The 27,679-nt window shown below is 38.4% G+C and overlaps 1 protein-coding gene across 1 annotated transcript in view; it reads left to right on the top strand.

Moving 5' to 3' along the window:
• The first annotated feature begins 1,084 nt into the window (after positions 1–1,084).
• Positions 1,085–27,679, top strand: part of LOC117985395 (nose resistant to fluoxetine protein 6-like) — a 36,810-nt gene continuing 10,215 nt past the window's right edge. Inside the window, exons 1-4 of the mRNA XM_034972097.2 lie at positions 1,085–1,194; positions 13,983–14,119; positions 18,833–19,142; positions 19,968–20,079. Of these exons, the coding sequence (XP_034827988.1) occupies positions 1,125–1,194; positions 13,983–14,119; positions 18,833–19,142; positions 19,968–20,079 (629 nt within the window). The 5' untranslated portion in view covers positions 1,085–1,124. The remainder of the gene's footprint in view (positions 1,195–13,982; positions 14,120–18,832; positions 19,143–19,967; positions 20,080–27,679) is intronic.

A 27,679-nucleotide genomic window follows, 5' to 3' on the forward strand; every position in this document is an offset into this window, starting at 1 on the left:
TATTCTATTCTATTCTATTCTATTCTATTCTATTCTATTCTATTCTATTCTATTCTATTCTATTCTATTCTATTCTATTCTATTCTATTCTATTCTATTCTATTCTATTCTATTCTATTCTATTCTATTCTATTCTATTCTATTCTAGTCTATTCTAGTCTATTCTATTCTATTCTATTCTATTCTATTCTATTCTATTCTATTCTATTCTATTCTATTCTATTCTATTCTATTCTATTCTATTCTATTCTATTCTATTCTATTCTATTCTATTCTATTCTATTCTATTCTATTCTATTCTATTCTATTCTATTCTATCCACTAGCGTGGTGAACTGTGTCGCGGAACATGACGCGAGTGATACCAGCGCTGTGTTTGTTGACTGTGCTCGCCGGCTGCGGCGCCGACGGGATTACAGGTCGGCTTTTTTATTTACCTATAATTACCTATAGGCTTTTTTAATTTACCTTTAATACTATTAAGCCTATAGGCTAAAAGCCTATAGCCTAAAGCCTAAAGCCTAAAGCCTATAGCCTATAGGTAATTAAAAAAGCCTATAGGTAATAGTATTAAAGGTAAATTAAAAAAGCCTATAGGTAATTATAGGTTACCTTTAATAGTATTAAAGGTAAATTAAAAAAGCCTATAGGTAATTATAGGTAAATAAAAAAGCCGACCTGTAATCCCGTCGGCGCCGCAGCCGGCGAGCACAGTCAACAAACACTCACTGTGTAGTGAAGTCTACTAAAATCGTCCTAAAAGTATGTATTATTATTTACTAGATGACGCCTGCGATTTCATCTGCGTGAATTTAGGACTTACACTGCAAGTTTAAGCTACATTTAGGTACTTTAATGTCAGTTTCAGTACGTCAGTTTCTCTTCTTTAAAAAAATTAATCACTGCGTAGCGTACTACTAGATTACACATGCACGCAATAGGTCGCGGATTTTAGTCTGCCTTTGAAATGGTTGATTAATTGAAGCACGATATATCGTATCGTAGTCGTGTGTTGTGAATGCGCTCTATATACGATCGTTGGGGGCTGATGCGTGCTAACTGCTAGTTATATTGGTGGTGTGTGTCCCTGCGCCCTCACTAGCGCGGTGAACTGTGTCGCGGAACATGGCGCGAGTGATACCAGTGCTGTGTTTGTTGACTGTGCTCGCCGGCTGCGGCGCCGAGGGGATAACAGGTCGGCTTTTTTATTTACTTATTGGCTTTTTTATTTACCTATAATTACTTATCGGCTTTTTTAATTTACCTGTGTATTAAACACAGTGAAGTCTACTAAAATAGTCCTAAAAGTATGTATTATTATTTACTAGATGACGCCTGCGATTTCATCTGCGTGGATGTAGGACTTACACTGCAAGTTTAAGCTACATTTAGGTACTTTAATGTCAGTTTCAGTACGTCAGTTTCTCTTCTTTAAAAAAATTAATCACTGCGTAGTACCTATAGGCTTTTTATTTACTAATATAATATGGGTACCTTTAAGTCAAGAGTAATTAGGCGTCTTCTAGACAAGCGCATATTTTCATCTTAGGCTGCATCATCACTTGCCACGGCCTGATTGCAGTCAAGCGCTTAGTCTATCAATTTAAAAAAAAATTACCTATCGGCTTTTTTCATTTAGGTACCTATCAGCATCATGATCAACCCATCGCTGGCTCACTACAGAGCACGGGTCTCCTCTCAGTGTGAGAAGGGTTTTAGCCATAGTCTACCACGCTGGCCATGTGCGGATTGGTAGACTTCACACACCTTTGAGAACATTATGAAGAACTCGCAGGCATGCAGGTTTCCTCACGATGTTTTCCTTCGCCGTTAAAGCAAGTCCAATCCGCACATGGCCAGCGTGGTAGACTATGGCAAAAACCCTTCTCTCTGAAGGTGATGATGATTGTCATTCATTATTAATTATTTGTTTGGTACAAAGGTTAGTTGCAATTAACTGCCGGACACGGACATAAATTATTTTTTTATTATCGAAAATCAAACAGTTCTCACGAGGCGGGGGTTAAAAATAAAACCGGTCAAGAGCGAGTCGGACTCGCACAGAAAGGGTCCCGTACCGTCGTGCAAGATATACTAATACCTAACACTAGGTAGGTACCTATTTACTTTTTTTATTATTTCTTGTTATATAGCGCCAATATTACAATCCTGTCATAAGAATGTGTCGCACTTGTAATGAATTTGTTAAGCTGGATGTAGATATAGATTTCTATTTATTACATTTGTTTTTATGTGTTAGCGATTGTGTTGAAATCTCTTTGATTATTATCTTTTAATTTGACTGAAACTAAAGACTAAAATGGTTAGGTATACCTACTTAGTTTTTGAATTGGTTTGGGTTAACTGTGTATTTAATAAAGCAAGCAAGCACAGATGTGTCTCACAGCAACATAAAAAGGCTTTTTTCAAAGTCACAAAGATTTTGAAAATACCAGTGCTTTTACAAAATATGGTGAATCGGTGACGGTAGTATGGAGCTGATATTTTTTTAGGTAAGAACGTTTTTTTGTTGCTCCGGCTTCCCTTTTTCAGATTTTCACCCCTCGCCACTGGTAGATATAGATATTTTTGATAACAGATTTCCAATCTTCTTTAGAAAAATAATTAAATTAATTCAGTAACAAATTTCTACTTACACAATTAATTATTAGGCTATTATTTATTTTTATTGTAGTTTATAATTTGCGTGCTTTTTTAAACTCTGGTGCTGTGCAACCATAATTTAGGATTACAATAAGGGCGAAACTTTTGTATTATCTTTGTCTTCCAACACTTTTTATTTATTTATTTATTTATTTTATATCTAATTAGAACGGCAGTGCCACTTAAATTAACTAGATGATTAATAATAAATTTAATTACGAATAAAGGTACAAGATTTTTTTTTTTTTTTTTATATTATATATATTTATATTTATACCTATCCGTATTTTCTTGGATTCGGATCGGATGAACTAACTGCTTTTAGTAATCGGGTCCAGTTGGAACGGGTTATTCCCGTTGAGTCACACCCCCGTGTGTAACACTGTGACACAAGGTGCCCACAATTTCAAAACATTCCCGTTGAGTAACACTGTTACACGACGGGAATTTTTTGAACTTGATGGCACCTTGTGTCACACCTACATAAATACATATTATTGCGCGTGTATCAAGTATTAACTGATTGTGCACTTTTCCGGGATGTTATTTATTTATAAATCCAAGATGGCGGACATGAATTTTTTTACAAAACATTGACAGAACCCTTTAGATACGGAATCTTAAAAACTAAATCCAAGCGGATGAAGTCACGGACAATTATTTTGCATTTTTTTTTTTGAAAAATAACGTGGAAATTTTCTTTTGTTTATCAACATAGGTAGTTATTGCTACATGATTTGTAGGTATATTTTGTACACGGGTGTCATCAGTACCCATATTATAAATGCAAAGTGTGTTTGTTTGTTGGTTTGTTTTAGTTTTTGGTTTGTTGGTTTGTCCTTCAATCACGTCGCAGAACAGCAACGGATCGACGTGACTTTTTGCATGGGTATAGTTAAAGACCCTAGACAGTGACAAAGGCTACTTTTTATCCCGGGAAATCAAAAAGTTCTCACGGGATTGCGTAGGTACTATAGAAGGGCTCTTTCTAAGAAAAACCGGCCAAGTGCGAGTCAGGCTCGCACAATGAGGGTTCCGTACTACAGTCGTATTTTTTCGACATTTTGCACGATAATTTAAAAACTATGATGCATAAAAATAAATAAAAATCTGTTTTTGAATGTACAGGTGAAGACCTTTCATATGATACCCCACTTGATATAGTCACTCACTTCGTAAGTTGTAAATACTAATTATTAGTTCATGACCACAATTTTTTTTTTTTGTGTGATCTAACCCTTAATTCACGGTTTTCAGATTTTTCCCCAAATGTCAGCTATAAGATCTACCTACCTGCCAAATTTCATGATTCTAGGTCAACGGGAAGTACCCTGTATGTTTCTTGACAGACAGACAGACAGACAGACAACAAAGTGATCCTATAAGGGTTCCGTTTTTCCTTTTGAGGTACGAAACCCTAAAAATCGTGTTTTTTAAACCTGCCAAAATTAGTATAACACTGAACTTCGATTACCTACTGTCACATTACTTAGGCTAGTTTTCATCCCGGAAAATCAGAGTTGCCAAGGGATTTTTAAGAACCTAAATCCACGTGAACGAATTCGCGGGCATCATCTAGTTTTCTAGAAAAGAAGGGAAATTTGCAGGTAAGGTAGATATTAAAAATCAGAAAAGATGTATGTGTGTGTGTGTGCGTGCAGCAGTTGCAGCTCGCAAACGTTTTTGATCGGAATAACTCGTCTAGTACCTACCAAGTAATACAAAGAAGTCGTTGCGTAGTGCATTTGGAAATAAATAGCATAATGTGTTAGATATTTTGTAAAAGAACAATAATATGGCTTTTCCAGTCTGTAGAAAACGTGTCTGAAAACAATCAAACTTGTTTGACTTTACATTATAATTGAGAAGACTATCAGCCGCACTCAGAGTCGCTTAATCGTTACTTAAGGCATTCCTTATCCATACCTACAAAGTAATTTAAATTTTTACGTTTATGTTTTACGTTTAGCTCACTATTTTTATATTTAAAAAAAAATCTATTAAGTACCGCTACATATATGTATATTTAAATTTCAAAAATAATGGCATTATTATACCTTTCGTGCGTTTCAAAATAATAATATTTTAATTAACGTAATATATATTCTAGTGCACGTAAACCAAACAACCGTTTATGGATAAACTACTAGACGAGAATCTTAATCCATATACATCTTCGACTGGATATCGTCATAGGAAGTATACATTCTTAATTCTAAAATCACTAAGGTCCAGTTGCATAATAGGCGATTAAATTGCGACAGTTATAGTTAAAGGAAACCACCAAAATTTTATCAATAGGCTAATAAGTTGTTTGTTTTATCAATGTTTTATCATTAAAAAAAGCTGCAATTTTTTTCGTTGCTTGACAACTCGCATTTATTTTGGTACCAGCTCTCTTTAGAAATGGGCGGTTGTCTTTGACCAACAGTATAAATCAAAATGGGTCGCACTAGCTGCTATTCATATTTCTGCAATTAAGGTTAAAGGGAAAACTTTGGTCCCAATACAACAAAATCCTGACTTGTACAACCCATTTTGCTTTTATTGACGACCAAATTTCACCATAACCTTAACCGCGTGTCATGCAACTGAAGCTGTGAGTCTTCTGGCCATTACATATCAAGCAGTTAACTAACGACGAAAAAAAGATAAATGGGTTGTACATATTAGACTCCCTTTGGAGGTGTCCCACTAGATTTTATTGTAAGTTTTAACATGGGGTAATTCAAGGGGCGGAGCAACAAGTTCCTGAAAAGCCAGCAATGCATTGGCGGTTCCACTGGTGCTGCAAATTTTCATGGGCTGTGGTAATCCCCTTACAGCAGGGGACCCGCATGCTCGTTTGCTCACTATTTGTTTAAAAAAGACATGTCAGTATTCGGACCTCCATGGTAAAGATTAACGGTCAAAACTCATCGATTCAAAAGTTAACGAACCCTAACTGGTGCAATCCACTTTGGTCTTTTTGGAGGTCAAATTTAACTAACGGTAACCTTACCTTACGCGGTAAAAAGTTAATGGTTAAACTTCGCCCACTTTATTCGGGGGGTCTGGGTTACGATCGCGGACGACCTTTAACTTTTCGGAGCTATGTGCGTTTTAAGTCATAATATCACTTGATTTAACGGTGAAGAAAAACACCGACACCTGCATGCCTGAGAATTCTCCATAATGTTCTCAGAGGTGTGTGAAGTCTGCCAATCTGCACTTCGTCAGCGTTATGGACTACTAGCTGATGCCCGCGACTACGTCCGCGTGGAATTAGGTTTTTTCAAAATCCCGTGGGAACTCTTTGGTTTTCCGGGATAAAAAGTAGCCTATGTCACTCTCCAGGTCTTTATCTATACCCATGCAAAAAATTACGTCAATCCGTTGCACCGTTGCGACGTGATTAAAGGACAAACCACCAAACAAACACAATTTCGCGTTTATAATAAGGGTACTGATAGCCAAACCCTTCTCATCTCAAATCTCATCTTCAAAAAGGTGACACGTGCTTACTAGTGAGTCGGGTTGGTCTAATGATGATGATGATGATGATGATGATGATGATGGTGATGATGAAAAATATTTATTTATTTATTTGAGACAGTGCTGTTTTTTCAAAAGTTTTTGTCTATCATATTAAAGAAAGAAGTCATAAAAGCTAGAACCCAGAGCCGTACTAATTAAAAAATGTGGTAGACTAGAGATCATTGGCATATTATTATAATAATTGTTATAATCATAGTGGTTTGGCGATCTTAAATGCAATTAATATTGGTTGGCCGCAATAATTTAAAATTCCCACGCCTTATACTATTACTAAACATAAACAATGTTTATGTTCAAATTGATTAAAAAGTAGTAGATAAATGGCTAATTCAATAAAAAATTTAATCTACTTGATTGCGTAATAAATTATAGGTACTGCTCTCAGATCAAGAGACCTATAAATTAAAGTTTCTACTAATTTTATAACACTTTTTAAACGACTGCACGAATTTTGCCATTTAAATGCGAACTTTTTGATTTAATTCCATTCGAGCCTTTTTTTCTTGTGAGGAAAATAATAATTAAGGTATAAAAACGTTTAACCACCGTACTCAGAGTCGCTAGTCGTTACTTAAGATTGAGTTAAAACGAGACAGATTTATGTGAGAGATGTAGCTCTGTCTCGTTTTACCTAACCTTAAGTAACGATTAAGCGACTCTGAGTACGGCTGTTCTCCAAGATATAATTTTTAATAATTTAATTTATTTATTTTCAAATTTACATATGTCATAAACACTAGGGAAACGGTAATAGCTGTGTTAGTTATAAAAAAACTGTGTTTAAAATATAAGACTAAAGAAAAGGATATAAGACTGGTATATTTATTTCCGGGAAGTAAAATACCTCTGTAGGTACCAATTCTAGTCAAAATCAGTTTAACGGATGGGCCGTGAAATGGTTACAAACAGACATGCATATTTTCGCATAGTAAGTAATAATATGTAGATATTTATATTTGTACAAGTAATAGTACATACTATACATATAATTAATTAAATAATTTAAATAATACTACACTTGTAACGAAATCAGAACTTAACTATAAAACAAAATAAAACCACAAAATAATTTAATAGTCTATAAAAATGAATTTCGGAATTCGGATATCCTATAGCTTGGAATTATTTTGTGGATAAGAATTTTTAAGAATTGTAATTATATGCAAGTTAATTACAATTACAATTACAATTAGGTACAAGGTTAACATTATTATCAAAAATCTATCAAAACAAAATGTAAGGCGCAGTGGCCGGTGAAAACCTGTAAATTTAAAATTCAGTTTTAAATCTATATCTGTAGGTACCAAAAAACAAAAATTGTTAGTAATAATAAGTAAATATGTATAAACTATGATGACGTCTGTCTTACCTAAGGATTTCGTCTGTTTTTTGCATTGAATTATAATGTTCCTACTAATGTATTTTTTGTATAAATAAATCTATTAAAGAGAGCACTGTTGCCTAAAACATAGGCCTATATTAAAACTAACTTATATATTGAAAAATCCAACGCAAGATTTGAATCAGATAAACATTTCAAATTAAATCTCTATACAAAAAAATGAATCGCTGAATGTGTTGCTGATCGCAAATCTCGAGAACAGCTGAACCGATTTCGCAAATTCTTTTTCATAATATTCCTTGAAGTACGAGGATGGTTCTTACGGAAAGAAAAATTAAAAAAAAATCCTAAAAAAGAATCGACTGTTAGGCGGTACGAAGTTCGCCGGGGCAGCTAGTCTTGAATCGGTAAATGTGTTGCTCATCGCAAATCTCGAGAACAGCTGAACCGATTTCACTAATTGTTTTTTTATAATATTCCTTGAAGTACTAAGATAGTAGAAAAATTTGAATCGACTGTTAGGCGGAACGAAGTTCGCCGGGGGCAGCTAGTAAATAATAAATACGTACCTAGGCGTCAAATCATTTCAACTTTTTATTCTTTTTTGGGTTTTATCATCAAAATATCTGTGACGCTATGTTGATGTATAGGTAAATAAATTATTATAATTTTTGAAACGGACAATAGGATTAACAATTGTATAGCGACTTATAAAAAGCATATCAGAGCCGGTTAAGAATAAAAAAACGCGCTTGGAAAATTTTGTGACGTAGTTTAATAAAGACGGGCAGACCGGAAACTATAACTACAAATAAATAATATCAAGATCTTTCAAAAAAACCGGCTAAGTGCGAGTCAGGCTCGCGCAACGAAGGTTCCGTAGTACAGTCGTATTTTTTCGACATTTTTCACGATAATTCAAAAACTATGATACATAAAAATAAATAAATATGTGTTTTAAAATGCACAGGTGAAGATCTTTCATATGATATCCCACTTGATATAGTTATCTTACTTCAAAAATTTAAAATACCATTTATTAGTTCAAGACAACAATTTAATTTTTTTGTGTGATGTAACCACAAGTTCACGGTTTTTAGATTTTTCCCCTCATATCTGCTATAAGACCTACCTTCCTGCCAAATTTCATGGTTCTAGGTAAACGGGAAGTACCCTATAGGTTTCTTGACAGACAGACAACAAAGTGATCCTATAAGGGTTCCGTTTTTCCTTTTGAGGTACGAAACTCTAAAAAATGTGAAGAATCATTATTTATAATTCGCAATAGTTTATTTATAATACAAAACACAATATTTTTTATATTTTATTTTTATATTATATATATATATATATATATTATATTTTTTGTGTTTTACAGACATACCGGCTTTTTGTTATCTATCTTGCCTTTAAAAATATATAGAATAGAATAGAATAAATTATTTTTATTCAAGTAAACATTTACAAGTGCTTTTGAATCCCAAAATAATTTACCACTGGTTCGGAATGCCGTTCCTACCAAGAAGAACCAGCAAGAAACTCGGCGGTTGCTCTTTTCAAGTGTTTAAATTCCAATAATATTTGTCATACTGTACAAGCAATTGCAGCCCCGCGCATTGCAGGAGCGAGTCAAATCCTATGCATTTTTAGGAGCATACTTTTAATAGATTTTTTTCGTCCCGCTATGTCTCTATCCAAGCCTTCAGAAAGCTATGATAGCCTAGTGGTTAGGACGTCCGCCTTCTAATCGGAGGTCGGGGGTTCGATCCCGGGCACGAATCTCTAACTTTTCGGAGTTATGTGCGTTTTAATGAATTAAATATCACTAGCTTTAACGGTGAAGGAAAACATCGTGAGGAAACCTGCATGCCTGAGAGTTCTCCATAATGTTCTCAAAGGTGTGTGAAGTCTACCAATCCGCACATGGCCAGCGTGGTAGACTATGGCTAAAACCCTTCTCACACCTTCTGATGATGATAAAGCCTTCATAATTTCCACGCATTCCCATCATGGCCTATAATGTATTCCAACTAGCTGCCCCGGCGAACTTCGTACCGCCTAACAGTCGATTCTTTTTCAGGATTATTTTTTTAATTTTTCTCTCCGTAAGAACCATCCTCGTACTTCAAGGAATATTATAAAAAAATAAATTAGCGAAATCTGTTCAGTTGTTCTCGAGATTTGCGATCAGCAACACATTTAGCGATTCATTTTTATATATAGAGATAGAGATACTTCATGGTGTTTTTCGTTTAATACGACCGACGTATTGTTTTGCTCGACACCTGCACCGGTTTGTTTTTCGAATCTGAATATCTAATCTGATTTAATTTTGCCGGCTTTTTCTCGATAGAACCAACTTTCCGAACCGGTGGTAGGTGATATAGGGTTGCCAACTTATTTTAGGAGTAATAGTTTTATTTTATTACTAGCGTATGCTCGCGACTTCGTCCGGTGGACAACACAACGCCTATTTCAACCCCTTGGGGGGTAGAATTTTCAAAAATCCTTTCTTAGTGGATGCCTACGTCATAATAGCTATCTGCATGCCAAATTTCAGCCCGATCCGTCCAGTATATTGAACTGTGCGTTGATAGTCAGTCAGTTAGTCACCTTTTCCTTTCATATATTTAGATTATTTAAACTATATCTGATTTCAAAAAGGCTAACTAAAGGAACTTATGATTTAAAGCTTATTTCGTGGTTAAACGACATATTAGCGATAGCATAGCGATTTTTAATTGCCGATAAAGGAACTTATTTATTTATTTTTATTTGAAGCTACTAAACTGATCATGGTATGATTTGTCAAATAGACGTAAGATAAGCTATGGTTTACATGTATGCCATTGCAACCTACTTGAAATTATCACAACATACGTAAAAGAGAAGCTGAAGCTAAAACTACTAAACAGAAAATAAAGACGATTAAGGTTTTTTTAAAATCACCTGGAAATTTTTTGACATTACGGGATAAAAAGTATCCTATGTAACTGTCCAGGTCTTAAACTATTATACCCATGCAAGAAATTACGTCGATATCCATTGTTTCGTTGCAACGTGACTGACAGAAAAACCAACAAACAAACACACGTTTGCAACTATTATACCTATGAAAATGAAAATGACAATGAAAATATTTTTTATTCGAGTAAACTTTCACAAGTACTTTTGAATCGTCGGATGGATCTACCACTGGTTCGGAATGCCTTTCCTACCGAGAAGAACCAGCAAAAAACTCGGCGGTTGCTCTTTTCAAAGATTTGATATACAATATTATGTCATGTAGGTATAATAAAGTATTTGCAGTCATGTGCGTTGCCGGAACGAGCTGCAGGTCAAATCTTTTATCATTTAATTTTCAATAATGTGTAATATGCTTTTTTCAGGAGCATACTTTTAATAGATTGTTTAAACTTGTGTAAAGGTAAGTCCAAATAGTTTGCAGGATTTTACTATGGTAGTGATTGGCAACCCTAAGCCCATATAACGCTGTGGGTCATTACCATGCGACAGACCTTGAATGAAGTCGGCAAAACAGCTCATAAATAATCGAAAAATAGTAAAACCCAAGTAATTATACCTAATCTCTTTTTTAGGTCAAGTTAAGCCTATATATAGGTATTGGGTTTGCACGGGTGACCTTATATTAGTAGGTACCTACTGTTATATATAAAACCGCTATAAAAACAAATAAAAAATCAATATTAATTATTAGGCATTAAATCAAGAATTAGGCATTTTTAATATATTTAATATTTTCGAATTAGAAACGATTAAATGTACGAGTATGAGAGATTTTCTGGATCTGTTTCAGTTTTAAAAGCTGTGATAGCCTAATGGTTAGGACGTCCGCCTTCTAATCGGAGGTCGGCGGTTCGATCCCGGGCACGCACCTCTAACTTTTCGGAGTTATGTGCGTTTTAATTAATTAAATATTACTTGCTTTAACGGTGAAGGAAAACATCGTGAGGAAACCTGCATGCCTGAGAGTTCTCCATAAAGTTCTCAAAGGTGCGTGAAGTGTACCAATTCGCACATGGCCAGCGTGGTAGACTATGGTCAAAACCCTTCTCACTCTGAGAGGAGACCCGTGCTCTGTAGTGAGCCGGTGATAGGTTGATCATGATGGTGATGAGAGATTTTGAAAATCTTTGAATGCACTTTTTATCAATTTGGGCCCCGTGCCCGTGCAAGTTTTGAGTACCATCTGGCAGACCTTGACCTACCAAATCTATGTAAGCAAGACCTACCTACCTGATGCTTACCTGCCGAATATCATGATTCTAGTTCAACGGGAAGTACCCTATAGGTTTTCTTGACAGACACGACAGACAGACAACGAAGTGATTCTATAAACAAGGGTTCCTTTTTCCTTTTGAGGTACGATACCCTAAAAATCGTCATCATCGTCGTCATTGTCAACCATATAGACGTCTACTGCTGGTACACGTCATATTAATAGGGACTTCAACAAGTGTTGCGCTGCCTAAATCCAGCGGCTCCCTGCAACACTTTTGCACCTGGAGTGTATACGTCTGCCAACACCGCAATTTCCGGTGCGAGGTCGGACCTTGCACCGGCATGCACCGGCAGTCCGGCACCTTGGGAGCTCTAATACCTTACGGTTCTTTGAACCGTAAGGTATTAGAACAGTTTCGCAACCTCTTGAGCTATTCATATCAGTTACTTTTGTACTTACGGTTCTCCTAATTTCTGTTTTGATCACTGAAACTAATATTCTTTCTACAACATGACATTCATAATAAGATAAAAACTTTGCTATTTATATTAAGTAAGTAAATTAAAATGGCAAATACATACTTATTTTTTTTTAAACGTTTATGTGTCGAAGTTTTTTGAATTTTTAATTTATTCTCAAGGTATACCGTGATAATAAAAATATAAAATATAAGATAAAAATATATTTTTAAAAACCGGCTGTTCTGTCTGTCTGTCTGACTCCTACATACATACCTATAGTACGCGACAGATCAGATTGCAATGATCGGGGAGAAAACGCCCCGCACACCCGCACAGTCGTGTGTGTCCCCCCCCCCCCCGTTAGCCCGGTGCGGGTGAGTGCGGGTGACGTGCTGGTGTGCGGGGCGTCCCCCCGGCTCATACCCCGATTGCCATCTCGACCTGTCGCGGACAAGTACTTACTTATTTTAATTCGTATTTAGGTATAACAATTTATAGATAGAGCAGATAAGTATAGATAGGTACCTTGATCTACTTTTACTAGCAAATCTTTTGCATAATTATTATATTATTTATAGACCTAAGAATATTCTATAAAATATTTTTATTATGAAGTATCAACATGTTCATAGCAGGCCTAAAACGATTTCGGAAAGCAGATTCTCAATTCTATGATTCTAAATTTGAAAAAAAAATCTGTATTAACCTATCACATATTACGATTTAAAAAACCGGCCAAGTGCGAGTCAGGCGCGCGCAACGAGGGTTCCGTGCTACAGTGGTATTTTTTCGTCATTTTGCACGATAAGTCAAAAACTATGATGCATAATTAAATAAACAAAAATATGTTTTAGAATGCACATGTAAAGATCTTTCATATGATACCCCAGAGGCGTCTTTACCTATGGTGCAGGGTGTGCGGCGCACACGGGCGCCGGGTCTAAGGGGGCGCCGAGCGCCCTCTAATGCGACACCTCCAAAGATGCGTCGATGCCGGCGCTCTCAAAGTCCCCGCGCTCGTGTTATGGCCGACGCCGTCATCATTTAAAATTGCACCATTTGCATCCGAATTTCCGTTTGAAAATATATGTTAGTATTCCATTTTGACCCTGCTCCTACTCTAGACTAGAGGGCGCCAGGGTACACAGTTGCACACGGGCGCCACAAGGGCTAGAGACGCCTCTGTGATACCCCACTTGATATAGTTATCTTACTTCGAAAATTGAAAATACTAATTATTAGTTCATGACCACAATTTAATTTTTTTGTGTGATGTAACCACAAATTCACGGTTTTCAGATTTTTCCCCGAATGTCAGCTATAAGACATATCTACCTGCCAAATTTCGTGATTCTAGGTCAACGGGAAGTACCCTGTAGGTTTCTTGACAGACAGACAACAAAGTGATTCTATAAGCGTTTAAACTACCGTGAGTGATTTCCGTTATAAATACTATCTGTCCCGGCTTTACTCACGTGTGTAGTCGACGTTAGCCCGACTAGTTTCGAACCCATACGGGGTCCTTTTTCAAGGGAGTCCGTCCGCGCACGCGCCGCGGTTTTGACTGCGGTGTGTAGTCGGGCTAACGTCGACTACACACGTGAGTAAAGCCGGGACAGATAGTATTTATAATGATTCTATAAGGGTTCAGTTTTTCCTTTTAAGGTACGGAACCCTAAAAATGCAGGTATAATTTTTTGTGGTTACAATAATAAAAATATCAATTTGTGTTGCAGAAGAGCAGTACTACTCTATGCCAAGACTGTTCGAGTTGGACGATTATGAAGAGTGCCTGGCCACGCGCGGCGCCTTCTGCGTCGGCTCCTTTCATCTCACGTCGAAGCGGTACAGCCGACTGCTGGACGTTATACAGGTAACACAAGGACTTTAGGGATTATCAAGAATACCTTAGCCACGCGCCGTGACGCTATTGGATTATATTTTTGACAGACAACAGATTTAGACAGACAGACAACAAAGTGATCCTATAAGGGTTTCGTTTTTGAAGTACGGAACCTTAAAAACGTCAAATCTCCATACTAAGTATTATTAGGAATGCCAGCTATTATTCGGACATCCAAAAAATAATAACTCCAACAAATTACGAAGGAACTTGAAACTCCTAAATCTCTTAGCCTTCGATAAAAAGTTAGTTTGGTATTTTTCCATAACGGGTCCCTCGCCTTTTATGTCAATAAAATATACTGACAGCTTTTCTGTATGGAAAGTTTGGGACCTTACAATGGACGGATTAGAGTGATTTAATTAGTTAAAACAAGGTCGTTATTTAACCATGCGAACTAATGCAATAATTTCAATGTTAACTTAATTGTTTTGTTTGTTCGATTTGTGGCCTTCATTTTATTATTTTCTAGAACTTATAGTTAAGTAGGTACCTACTTAGTGTTTTAGATTTTCCCCCTCGGCTTATTTATTTTAGTTTTGATCAAAGATTTTAAATCTAAAATTATACCTCTACGTACCTACCTACTTATTTATTATTTAGATTTAAAAAAGCTGCATTATTTGTTACTATTTTATCCCGGAAAATCTTTATCCCGGGATTTTTGTAAATCCCAATGTTACGTGCATCATCCAATTAATTCACTTCAAGGTTTGTAATTTACATTTATATACATCATCATCATCATGATCAACCCATGACCGGCTCACTACAGAGCGCGGGTCTTTGAGAACATTATGGAGAACTCTCAGGCATGCAGGTTTCCTCACGATGTTTTCCTTCACCGTTAAAACAAATGATATTTAATTAATTAAAACGCACATAACTCCGAAAAGTTAGAGGTGCGTGCCCGGGATCGAACCCCCGACCTCCGATTAGAAGGCGGACGTCCTAACCACTAGGCTATCACAGCTTCATATACATAATTTATATAAATATGTGTGTGTTTGTGTGTTAGTGTTTGTGTGTGTGAGTGTGTACATGCGTGTATTTTCATTGATTATTGTCATAATCTGTTTTGTGTGTCCAATAAATAAAATAAAATAAAAAACATAATTTACCGTCAAGCCAAGAACAGAACCTCGAACCTCAGCGAACACCACTGCGCCGGAGATCTCGGTTGATAAAAATAAATCAGATTATCTTGTTCTGATTCGTAATCAAAGGTAATTGGTTGAAGTCAACGAACTCTGTTCAAGGTTCAATGTTCAAAATGTATGTATGAATAAGCTCTTCCTAATCCGAAACTCTTTTTAGGGTTCCGTACTTTCTAATAATTATTTCAAAATTCAAGATTTTTTATTTGCAGAAACATATTTTACAATTCACCTTACATATTATTAGGGATAGTAAAATAATTTAATATTTAACATCTCTACATAGTATAAAATTAAGTCGCTTCCCGCTGTCTGTATGTATGTATGTATGAACGCGTAGATCTTTTAAACTACGCAACGGATTTTAATGCGGTTTTCACCAATAGATAGAGTGATTCAAGAAGAAGGTTTATAGGTATAGTTTAATTCTCAAAAATTAGAGGATCCCTAGGGAAATTGAAATAATGTGAATTAGGTCGGAAAAAAATCCTCTCATTTGAGAGTTTCCGAGGCAATGACACCTCAATAACACCACATTAGTATCTACATTGCACCCATGCGAAGCCGGGGCGGGTCGCTAGTATTATTATATTCTTTAAAATTTATAACTAGCTGACGCCCGCGTCTTCGTCCGCGTAGATTTAGGTTTTTGTAAATCCTGTGGGTACTCTTAATTTTCCTGTATAAAAAGTAGCTTATGTCACTTTCCAGGTCTTTTTAACTATACCCATGCAAATAATCACGTTGATCCGTTTGCTCCGTTGCGACGTGATTGAAGGACAAACCAACAACCCAATAAATCAACAAACAGACACACTTTCCGATTTATAATATTACTAGCCGATGCCCGCGACTTCGTCCGCGTGGGATTAGGTTTTTAAAAATCCCGTGGGAATTCTTTGATTTGCCGGGATAAAAAGTAGCCTATGTCACTCAGGTCTCTATCTATACCCATGCCAAATCACGTCAATCCGTTGCACCATTGGGACGTGATTGAAGGACAAACCAACAGACATACACACTTTTGCATTTATAATAAGGGTACCTACTGATATGCTAGATGATGCCCATAACGCGACTTCGTCCGCGTGGAATGAGGTTTTTAAAAATCCCGTGGTCCGAACTCTTTATTTTTCCGGGATAAAAAGTAGCCTATGTCCTTCCCCGGGATGTAGGTAAGCAACTCTGCACCAAATTTCATCAAAATGGGATGATGTGCGTAGCCTTTTATTTAAAAAAAAAAGAACATTAGCCATGTTAGATGACTAATATTCCCCTTTTTCCTCTCCAACTAAGCGTGAAGCTTGTGCTAGGAGTAGGTACGACAATAGTGCAACGGGCGGGGTTTGAACCGTCGACCTTTCGGTTTTCAGTCCACTCCTTTACCAGTTGAGCTATTGAGGCTATTGAGCCTTGGTCAATATGTATGATGTTGAAACTCGAATATTCTCAGCCACGCTCGTTGCGGTACTGGGTTTTTGATAATAGGTACGTCATGTTAATGTAAATTAATACCAGTTAACTGGTTTTTTACTTATTTAATTAAATTCATATCCGATAAGAATAAAAGTAGGTATAATATATTTTATTTAGAACGGGTTAAGTACCTTTTTAATTTATTTTGTTAAGGCCTCATTGAAACTGATTTTTGGAAGCACATACAATTGGCACCGATTCTAAGCACAACCTAATTTTAGAATATTCGCACCCTCTTCTTACTATTGTAATATGAAAAGGACAGAAGCAGTTTGACATTTCTAAATTTAATTTTTAGATGGTAAAACCCGTGATTTTAGCACGCACTCGCGAACCTACTGTTTAAATTTGTATTGTGCACTAAAATTTAGAGTCTTTAAATGTGAAAGTCATGTTCCGTTCCTTTTTTAGCATTAGTAAAAAGAAAAGGATGCAGATACTCTAAATTTAGTTTAGAAAGAAACTAGAGAATCGGGATTATCAAAGTTACTGTATGATTTTAAACTACGACAATTAGGTTGAAAAATCGACAAATAAAAACATCAAAAATCGTGGTAGGTATGTAGCCGTTTTTTTGCATGGGTATAGTTAAAGACCTGGAGAGTGACATGTGCTACTTTTTATCCCGGAAAATCATAGAATTCCCACAGGATTGTAAAAAAACCTAAATCCACGAGGACGAAGTCGTGGGCATCAGCTAGTAATTTCTAAATGCTTAGACAGATGTGGGTGCATGGGTCCCATTTTCAAATATATTTTTTTTACTTTTTAGTTCGCTTTTTGGCAGGTTATTTTCTTAAATAATTAGGTAGGACTTGTTGCTTAAATCAGTTTCATTATGTCCCCTTAATAAAAAGCTCCTACGTTTCATGATTTATTTGAACTGATTCGCAGGTTAGACATGTTTACGCTTTTGGTAAAACCGTAGTACCACCATCGAAACGTTCCGGTTCGATGCCGCGTAGAAAATTGCAAACTATACCTTGGCAGTTTGGCCAACAAAACCTACCTCCATAGCAAGAAATCAAAACTTGATTTAAATGACGTAGGATAGGTCTCTGGGGCTCTGGGATTTTACTTTAGTATTAATGGTCCGGAATTCCACTATACGTTCATGAACTACCTCTCTGGCGCATTGGTTAAACTTACCAATTAACTAGGTTTTAACAACAATTAATTAGGTTGGTTGGTTATTGGTATAACTTGGTCTTATAATTGAAAGTGTGGTAGATGCATCCGACTATTCGTAAGCACTTGTAAAAGTTTATACGAATAAAACGATTTTCATTTCATTTCATTTCATTTCAAAAAGGGGGGTCAGTTCCCGACAGAGAAATTAATTCTTAATTATTTCTGATCTGCCCCCCGATTGTGTAAGAAAAATGTATTCATCGAAATCGTAATCGATAGCAAATTCTGCCCCATGATTGGAACAGCGAATTCAACCAATCAAGGCATAGAACTTGCTACCAATTACGATGAATACGTTTTTCTGACACAATCGGGGGGCCTACCTACTGATTCGCTAACTCAGTGTCTAACTCTGAGTGATAGCCACCGAGCTATTTTTTTTTTTTTTAATTCAGATGCAAGTTAGCCCTTGACTGCAATCTCACCTGGTGGTAAGTGATGCTGCAGTCTAAGATGATAGCGGGCTAACCTGGAAGGGGTATGGCAGTTTTTATTAAACCCATACCCCTTTGGTTTCTGCACGGCATCGTACCGGAACGCTAAATCGCTTGGCGGCAAGGCTTTGCCGGTAGGGTGGTAACTAGCCACGGCCGAAGCCTCCCACCAGACCAGACCAGAAATTTAGAAATTATAAAATTCCAAACCCCTGCCAGGAATCGAACCCGGGACCTCCCACTATTAAGACCACAGCGCTCACCACTGCGCCAGGGAGGTCGTCAAATATTATTTATAATAATATATTATTCATGATAAACATGGCTAATATATTTTTTAAAGTTAGCACGCTTTCCCTTAGCTCTAGTTACATGCCAGTATATATCAGATGTGAGATGATAAAAGTTATATTACTTTGTTACAGAAATTCTCCGATGACAAGAACCACTTCAACCACACATACATCCAGCGAGGCTTCTGCGTGACAACCACGTGTGCACACATACACGGGGATTCCCCACCACACATCTTCGAGGAATGCGTCCATAACCTGACCAAAGCTAACTATGGGCTCGACACAGAACTAATAGAACTGGAGTATTGCAAGACTGAGGAGACTCCATCTAAACCAATAGATGTCCCGGATATGATATTCGCGGTTATAGTTGGCCTGATCGTGATGGGAAATATGGCGGGAACAGCTTATGATTTTCTAAGAAACCCGGATAATAAACGTAAGTCTACCTACTCTTATTTAAATCTGGTACAGTACTACCACTTTTGCAAAGTCAAAGTCAAAGTCAAATGCTTTATTCAAAACTAGCTTGTGCTCGCGACTTCGCCGTGTGGACTACAGAAATTTCAAACCCTTATTTCACTCCCTTAGGGGTTGAATTTTCAAAAATTCTTTCTTAGCGGATGCCTATGTCATAATAGCTATCTACATGCCAAATTTCAGCCCGATCCGTCCAGTAGTTTGTGCTGTGCGTTGATAGATCAGTCAGTCAGTCAGTCCGTCACATTTTCCTTTTATATATTTAGATTATTTGGAACTCTCGTAGCTTTAGTTTTAAGTTTGCGTAAAAATTATCACCACTATAATCTAACAAATCCAACAACTGACAATCAAAAAGTGTAATTTATTACTTACTAGATGATGCCCGCTAGAAATCCCGTGGGAACTCTTTGATTTTCCGGGATAAAAAGTTACCTATAATACGTGCCTACGTCACTCTCCAGGTCTTTATCTATACCCATGCAAAAAAATTACGTCAATCACTTGCACCGTTGCAACGTGATTGAAGGACAAACCAATAAACCAACAAACAAACACACTTTCGCATTTATATTAAGGGTAGGTACTTGATCAGTTGCTTTGCCAGTGAAGGAAATATCGTCAAAAAACCTGAATGCCTGAGAGTTCTCCTGAAAGGTGTGTGAAATCTACCAATCAGCACTTGACCAGCATTAGACCCTTCTCATTGAGAGGAGACCCGTGCTTAGTACTGAGCCGGCAATGGGTTGTTGATGATGATGATAAAGCTTAATAATGTTTACAGCAAACCGGTACTTGATGACGTGGTCCGCCCGGGTCAACTGGGGGAGACTGACAGCTAATTATGAAAAAGAGGACCCTCGACTTTGCGCGCTCGACCCGGTCAATGGCATGAAGTAAGTCTACCAGTCATTCCACCTAGACGCTTAATAGCCGGACACCCCTGATCGCCAAGCTTAGTCAGTTGCTTATTATACAAACACTAAAAATGGAAAAATAATTTAATTTATTACCGAATATATTATGTATACAAGAGTTAATATAGTTCCATAATAATACTTTTTGGTGCCGGTGCCAATTAGCTTTAGCTGCGCGAATCGTCTAGACTTCATATTTTTATGAGACTCCACAATGGCACCTCATTGGCACCGACCCCAAAAAATATTATTATGGAACTATATTAACTCTTGTATACATAATATATTCGGTAATAAATTAAATTATTTTTCCATTTTTAGTGTTTGTGTATCGAAGTCGGTTTTTATTTTTTTTGTAAAAAAAAATTATTTTACAATTTTTAGTGGTCCCATGGAATTATGCTATGACTGGTTAAAAATCTACTGTTTACTAAGGCTATTACACTGATCGCGAGCAATTTACTCTTATCCGTTGAGGAGTTCCAGTATCTATCTTCGAAGATGTTCATCAGATCTTCACCAAATTTAAATGGAACCAACTTTGAAGTATACCCTTTCAAACAAAAAAAGAATTTTCAAAATCGGTCCAGGCGTCTTCGAGTAATCGGGGAACATACATAAAAAAAAAAAAAGATTCCGACGAATTGAGAACCTCCTCCTTTTTTTGAAGTCGGTTAAAAAGTCGGCTCACGCCCGTTCGGTACCCTCATTCCACACCGCTGGTTCTTCTCGGTTGGAAAGGCATTCCGAACCAGTGGTAGATGAATCCGACGATTCGAAAGCACTTGTGAAAGTTTACTTGAATAAAAAAAATGTTTATTTATTTATTTATTGCCTTGATTACATGACTTTTGAATCCGCCAATCACAATAAAGCATTCTCCCCTGTCCCCCGCCAACATTTTACGATTTTGTTTTCATGCAAAACCTTGTATATGCGTACTCTTGAGATTGAATTCTCCATGTGTTCTAGCACTTTGGGACCCAAACGTTTATCGGTTTTTCGAACTATGTGCCCTTGCCCATTGCCATTTCAGTTTCACAGCTACATAGCTATTAGAATATAAGGCCACCTCACACCGGAAAGGGCACCGTTAATAGACCCCACTAGGGTGGACGGACGCCATCTGACGAGTCGCAGGGAGCTGCTGGATTCAGCTGCAAGACGGTAGCGTGTAGAAGTCCCTAGATGATGAAGTCTACCAGCAAATTTGTGTTCTTTTACTGTATATACTAGGTTATTTCATTATGCATTACTAGAAAATAAGAATCTATCTTTATGCCTACCCTAGTTTCAGAAGCTGTGTGGCACAGCCATGTAAAAATGTAAATAAATAAGTATTTTTCTTTCTTTTTAGGGTTCCGAACCTCGAAAAGAAAAACAGAACCCTTATAGGATCACTTTGTTGTCTATCCGTCTGTCTGTATGTCAAGATGGTACAGGGTACTTCCCGTTGACCTAGAATCATGAAATTTGGTAGGTAGGTAGGTCTTATAGCAGACATTCACACAAAAAAATTAAATTGTGGTCATGAACTAATAATTAGTATTTTCAATTTTCGGAGTAAGATAACTATATCAAGTGGGGTATCATATGAAAGGTCTTCACCTGTACATTCTAAAACAGATTTTTATTTATTTTTATGCATCATAGTTTTTGAATTATCGTGCAAAATGAAGAAAAAATACGACTGTAGTACGGAACCCGCATTGCGCGAGCCTGACTAACACTTGGCCGGTTTTTTCAGACACAAGTATCGTCCAACAGTTATCTAAATTCAAAATTTAAACACACGTTGAACACGTGTGTGATTTATGTCTATCCAAACCGCACCTAAAAAAATTGCGGTTCAATAGTAAATTTTTAATCTACGACTATACGCAATTAATATTCCAAAACTGTCTGGTAAACCCATCTTTTTTGGATTCATTTTGTTTTTATGCGTTTTATGAGAACTTCGTGATATATTAAACACTGGATGATGCCCGCGACTTCGTCCGCATGGATTTAGGTTTTTAGAATCCCGTGGGAACTTTTTGATTTTCCGAGATAAAAAGTAGCCTATGGCCTTCCTCGAGATGCAATCTATCGCTGTACCAAATTTTGTCAAAATCGGTGGAACGGGTGGGCCGTGAAAAGCTAGCAGACAGACAGACACACTTTCGCATTTATAATATTAGTATGAATTATAGTTTTGCGGTTTGAGCTTGGCGCTATTAATGTAATTCATAAACTAGAGTAATCTCACACCTATTATGTTTTGTTGGGTATAATAGTATTACCTATAGGTAGAAATATGTGGATAAAAAAATAATGTTGTGGTTCAGGATCCAAGTTTGACCTTTACTAACATTATTGCGGTTTTGGCTGAGTTTTAATTACTATTTGTGTAGATATACATAATAGCTGTCAGATTATTAAATAAAAATAGGTATATTTAATTAGTCTATAGCTTAATAGCTAGACCTATCTTTATATAATAATCTGACAGCTATTATGTATATTTAGGTACAGAAGTAAAATTCAATTAAAAAAAACACAATTTATTAACACAAAACCAAATACTTTTACAATTTATCAAACTTTTAATGATTGGAACAAAATTTAACACGAAAGACACAAAAAGTAAAAGTCAGTAATAAAGAAAAACATAATTCAAACCAGACCACGATGAATACAGCACAAAAATCAGTAGCGAAATGAGCCCAGTGCTCGCGCGCGCTCAGCTTTTATAGCTAAGCTCATTAAGAGAGGTGGCGTGACCTAAGACGGCCTCTCCTGACTATGCGGCGTCCTCGCCCGCCAAAATAGCCAGAAAAGGTCGTGAGATCTTCTCTGCGGAGACTTGCAGCTGGTGCCGCAACGCTGTCGGCGTGCGGTGCGCGAGGGGAGACCGGTGAGGAGCTCGCCGAATGGAGCGATGCCTCTGCCTCTACCGCTGGAGGTGCCGGGGCAGACTCAGGTGCGGAAGGGGGACCAGCACCTGGGCCAACTACTTCATAGTCATCACCTGAAATTAGCTTCGATATAGCACAACTCCATAGCTATAAATGGTAACACAATGGGTAAGCAATTCGAAATGCGACTTAGTATTAGCTAGACATGTAGATAAATCATTTAGTTTTATGGGGTGTCCCTATCACCCAGAGGAGGTGACACCTATCAACCTATGAGACGTCTCAAACCTAGCGCGCGCTTCTTCTCGTCATCTTCAGACCGCCAGACTCGGGGAACGGTCTCAGACCGCCAGACTCAGGCAACGGTCTATGGAGCAGGAACTTGAGATGACCTTCATCAGACCACCAGACTCGGGCAACGGTCTCAGACCACCAGACTCGGGCAACGGTCTATGGAGCAGGAACTTGAGATGAACTTCATCAGACCACCAGACTCGGGCAACGGTCTCAGACCACCAGACTCGGGCAACGGTCTATGGAGCAGGAACTTGAGATGAACTTCATCAGACCACCAGACTCGGGCAACAGTCTATGAAAGTGCATCTCAACCAGCCACCGTTGAACTTCCCATGAGGAGTAAAGCATTACCGTGATTTGTTTAGTCATAGCACAAAAATAGATGTCGTGGATCAGTCCGTCAGTAGATAAGTACGTAAGGGAGCAAGCAAGGCCTTTTTAGTAAGGAGGGTGAGAGTTTTGGGGCTATGATTAACAAAATCACGACTTTCATCTTCACCACCACAAAGTAGTCAACAAGCTGAACTTACATTCGAAGAAGGCACCACACGCATCCGGGCACCACTCTCCTTGCCAGGGCACCATGCCCTCCGCCGCCACCTGAGCGGTCTTGCCATACGACCCACTCAGCAGCTCCAGCTCGTAGCAGCCGATTCAGGACCTTGTATGGACCTCACATGCCAGAGTCAAACTTCCCCGTTGACTGGGAATACTTGATCACCAACACCATGCCTCCAGCCTTCAACACGCGAGGCGGACGACGATTCTGGTTAGCATAGGCATCCTGCCGGGACTGATTTTACCTCAGCAGCTTACTTGCCCTGGAGCGTCACATTTCACGCCATGCCGCTCGATCAAGCCGTGCAGTTTCTGCAACCACATTGTTGTGTGCTGGTGAGGAACTCTGGAGACCTGCTTGTTTGATATACAAACCAGGCAGTGAACCACATGCTTGACTACGAACTCACGTAGCCCAAGAAACCAGAAGTACTTCAGGATCAGGTCCAGAGTCTTTTCGACAAAGACTTGCAGCAGACTAAGACGGTATCACGAAAACCACGCTTCCGCTCCTACTGCTGAGTAGCGGTAATAGAGCGTAACACTTTAGTACACATACCGATGAGAGTCTAGCTGTCCCACTTACAGATACTCGACGAGCGTGTCCTGATCTGCGACCTGCACCATCTAAACCCAGTTGCTCGGCTTGGCGATGCCGTTGACTTAAAGGGTTGCAGATAGTCGCCACAACACATCATCGTGCGCTTTTAGTACTCAAAGGCGAAGATGAAGTCATGGAAATAAATCCACTTACGGGTAACGCGCAGTAGCAGCAGCGCTCGGTGGCTGTGAAAGCGTTGTAGACGGTCACACCCTTAAACTGAAGACAAACCAAATGGTGGCGGAAGTGTTGACTGCCAACGCTTCTAGCACGTAGGAGTACTACCTACTCACTGCACCCTGGGTAAACCTTGCTAAAACAGGCGACCACACGCTTCTTGCCGTCGTTGTGGATCCACCTCAGCGCCGGGCCATAGCCGATGCTGCTGAAGTCAGTGTGCACCTCTGTTGGCAAATCTGTCAAGACTGCTACCTTGGACTCAGTGGTGAGTCGCCGAGTGATGTCCTGAGATACCTTTTCCTGCTCTGGCCTCAATGAAAAGGAACCTCTTTTTCCGACAGACGTGCAAGGCAGGCTGTCTGGATAGCATACTCCTCAACGTAGCGCCTAAAGTACCCAGCTAGATCTTAGATTGCCAGATTTGTTTGATGTACTCAAGGGGTAAGGACTTTACCTACGTTATGGCCTTGTCTTAAAGACTCGGCCTCGCCTGACCCTAACAAATGAATCTGATCAAAATGGCAAAATCGGAAACAATCGGTAACGGGAATTATCAGATTTTCTAAAAGAGTTGAATCTACCCACGTTACATTATTTACGAACGCACTACAGTGCGTCACTGACTCGCATATTATACGAAACACAAGTCCAAGACGGTATGCGTAGGTAACGTGATTTACTACAACACATACCTATCGAAATCATGGACACTAACTTTAAAAAAGAACATTCTCACCAATCAGCTCGTACAAGGGCTCGGCAGCGTTTATGCAAGCCCCACGGCACGCGCGGCATCGTGCCACAATACCAGTGAGCCGCCATGTTTGCGAGAGGCACCATAGCCCGCAGCGGCGCACGCAGCGCAGTACCACCAGCGCGCCGTCACGCTCGTGCAGTGCGCAGAGAGGCGCGGCAGCTGCGCGACACGGAACAGCAACGCCAGCGCACCGTCACGCTCGTGCAGAGCGCAGAAAGGCGCGGCACGGTGCAGCAACGCCAGCGCACCGTCACGCTCGTGCAGAGCGCAGAAAGACACGGCAGCGGCGCGGCACGGCGCAGCAACGCCAGCGCAGCGTCACGCTCGTGCAGAGCGCAGAAAGGCGCGGCAGCGGCGCAGCACGGCGCAGCAACGCCAGCGCGTCGTCACGCTCGTGCAGAGTTCCAAAGCCCGCAGCCAAGCGTGCAGCATTGCGTCGGAACATTCGAGAAAAGAAAGATAAATGTGAGCACTATGTTCGAATCATGTTCGAATATAACTATTTCCCAGTTGGTTTAGTACATCTGTCCTTATTACGACAGGTCTACCTATTCATACAACGATCTAACACCACATGAAGATTGATTTCTAATCTTATGTCGGGAAGCTCAAATTTTTTTTTTTCTCGTGGCAAAAATAATTGTTGAGCAAAAACTCATCTACCTACATTACGGTTACTCTTTTTACAAAAATAACACTGAACTGCATCAAAACCGATGTTTAGGTACACTTTGTGATCCTAATTTTCACACAGAAAACAGCGTGATTGGAAAGTACTATGACTAAGACTACGCTTTCTAGTCTTAAACTGCAAATTTAAATTGCGGGTATCTTTGGTGAGATACTTCATGAAGTGACTAATGGACCGACATAAATGTTCTTAATCTTAATATCGACCTCTCGTGGGCACAGCGGAATAAATTCCGTTTTAAAATTGATCTAAGACTGATCATAACAAAAACCTTTTGTACAAGTTCCACTTTACGAAACTACCTCCCGGCAATGCCATCGGTTGAGGTTACGAACATGATCAACTTTTTTACACCGTGCATCAACATCATTAAAAATCGAGACCAAAAATAAAGACATCTACGTTCCACTAATAGTACGACACCGACTAGCACGCCTTTGTTCATTATTCAATTTACGTGAATTACTTTTATACTTAAATCGATTAGCAGATTTAGACGACGGCATTATTAATACACAAAAACACGTAGGGTAGACGTGAAAACTTTTAGACAAAAATTCAATTTGGATAAACACACTTGAACTAGATACGTTCACGTGGCCAATACGTGCTTAGCTATAAAGCCAAAGGTATAGGTACTTGATTTTAAAGATTTAATTTCAGTGACTTCATCTTGTGCGGAACAAGGTGCGGAAACGGGAGTGTTGCATTCTGTTTGAACGGTCACAGTGTTACAGAGACGATTAATATTACACTCGCGTGTAGTTACTACCGAGGTTAAACTATTTTCGACAAGTCTCGACACGTTTTACTATCGCGGAGTATTGAGTGTAACGTTTGGATAAAAACACGACTAAGTGCGTGATCTCGCGACCTATATCTAGGCCCTGCTGTTTCACATCAACGTGGTCTGCTTCGAAAACTTCGAGTTTGATCACGGCACATCACGGCTACGATCGCGGTTACGATACCCGCGATCCGACATTGTACAAGCAAAACGACAAAAATTTAAAGGTTAGAATTTTGTTCCAATTTAAGCAAACTGATTGTCAGTGACTAGATTTTAACTATAGTGGGCTATTGAATAGGAATCCCAGTTCTGAATTTAGGTACAGAAGTAAAATTCAATTAAAAAAAACACAATTTATTAACACAAAACCAAATACTTTTACAATTTATCAAACTTTTAATGATTGGAACAAAATTTAACACGAAAGACACAAAAAGTAAAAGTCAGTAATAAAGAAAAACATAATTCAAACCAGACCACGATGAATACAGCACAAAAATCAGTAGCGAAATGAGCCCAGTGCTCGCGCGCGCTCAGCTTTTATAGCTAAGCTCATTAAGAGAGGTGGCGTGACCTAAGAGTATAATATTGATAATTTGTTTTTTAATACATTTGTTATTGTATTATTAATGTCGATTGCAGGAACAAAGACTTTCCTTCTCTCTTTTTTTTATTAAAAAAATTAACCACGTTTATTATGATGACTAATATTCCCCTCTCCCCTCTCTAGTCACAGGGAACTTCTAGGTTTTCGTTTTTCCCGACCTTTTTCCGTTAGTACCTACCTACCTATAAGCGCAAAAATAAC

The sequence above is a fragment of the Maniola hyperantus genome, chromosome 9 (assembly GCF_902806685.2).
Source record: "Maniola hyperantus chromosome 9, iAphHyp1.2, whole genome shotgun sequence".
NCBI lineage: Eukaryota > Metazoa > Arthropoda > Insecta > Lepidoptera > Nymphalidae > Maniola > Maniola hyperantus.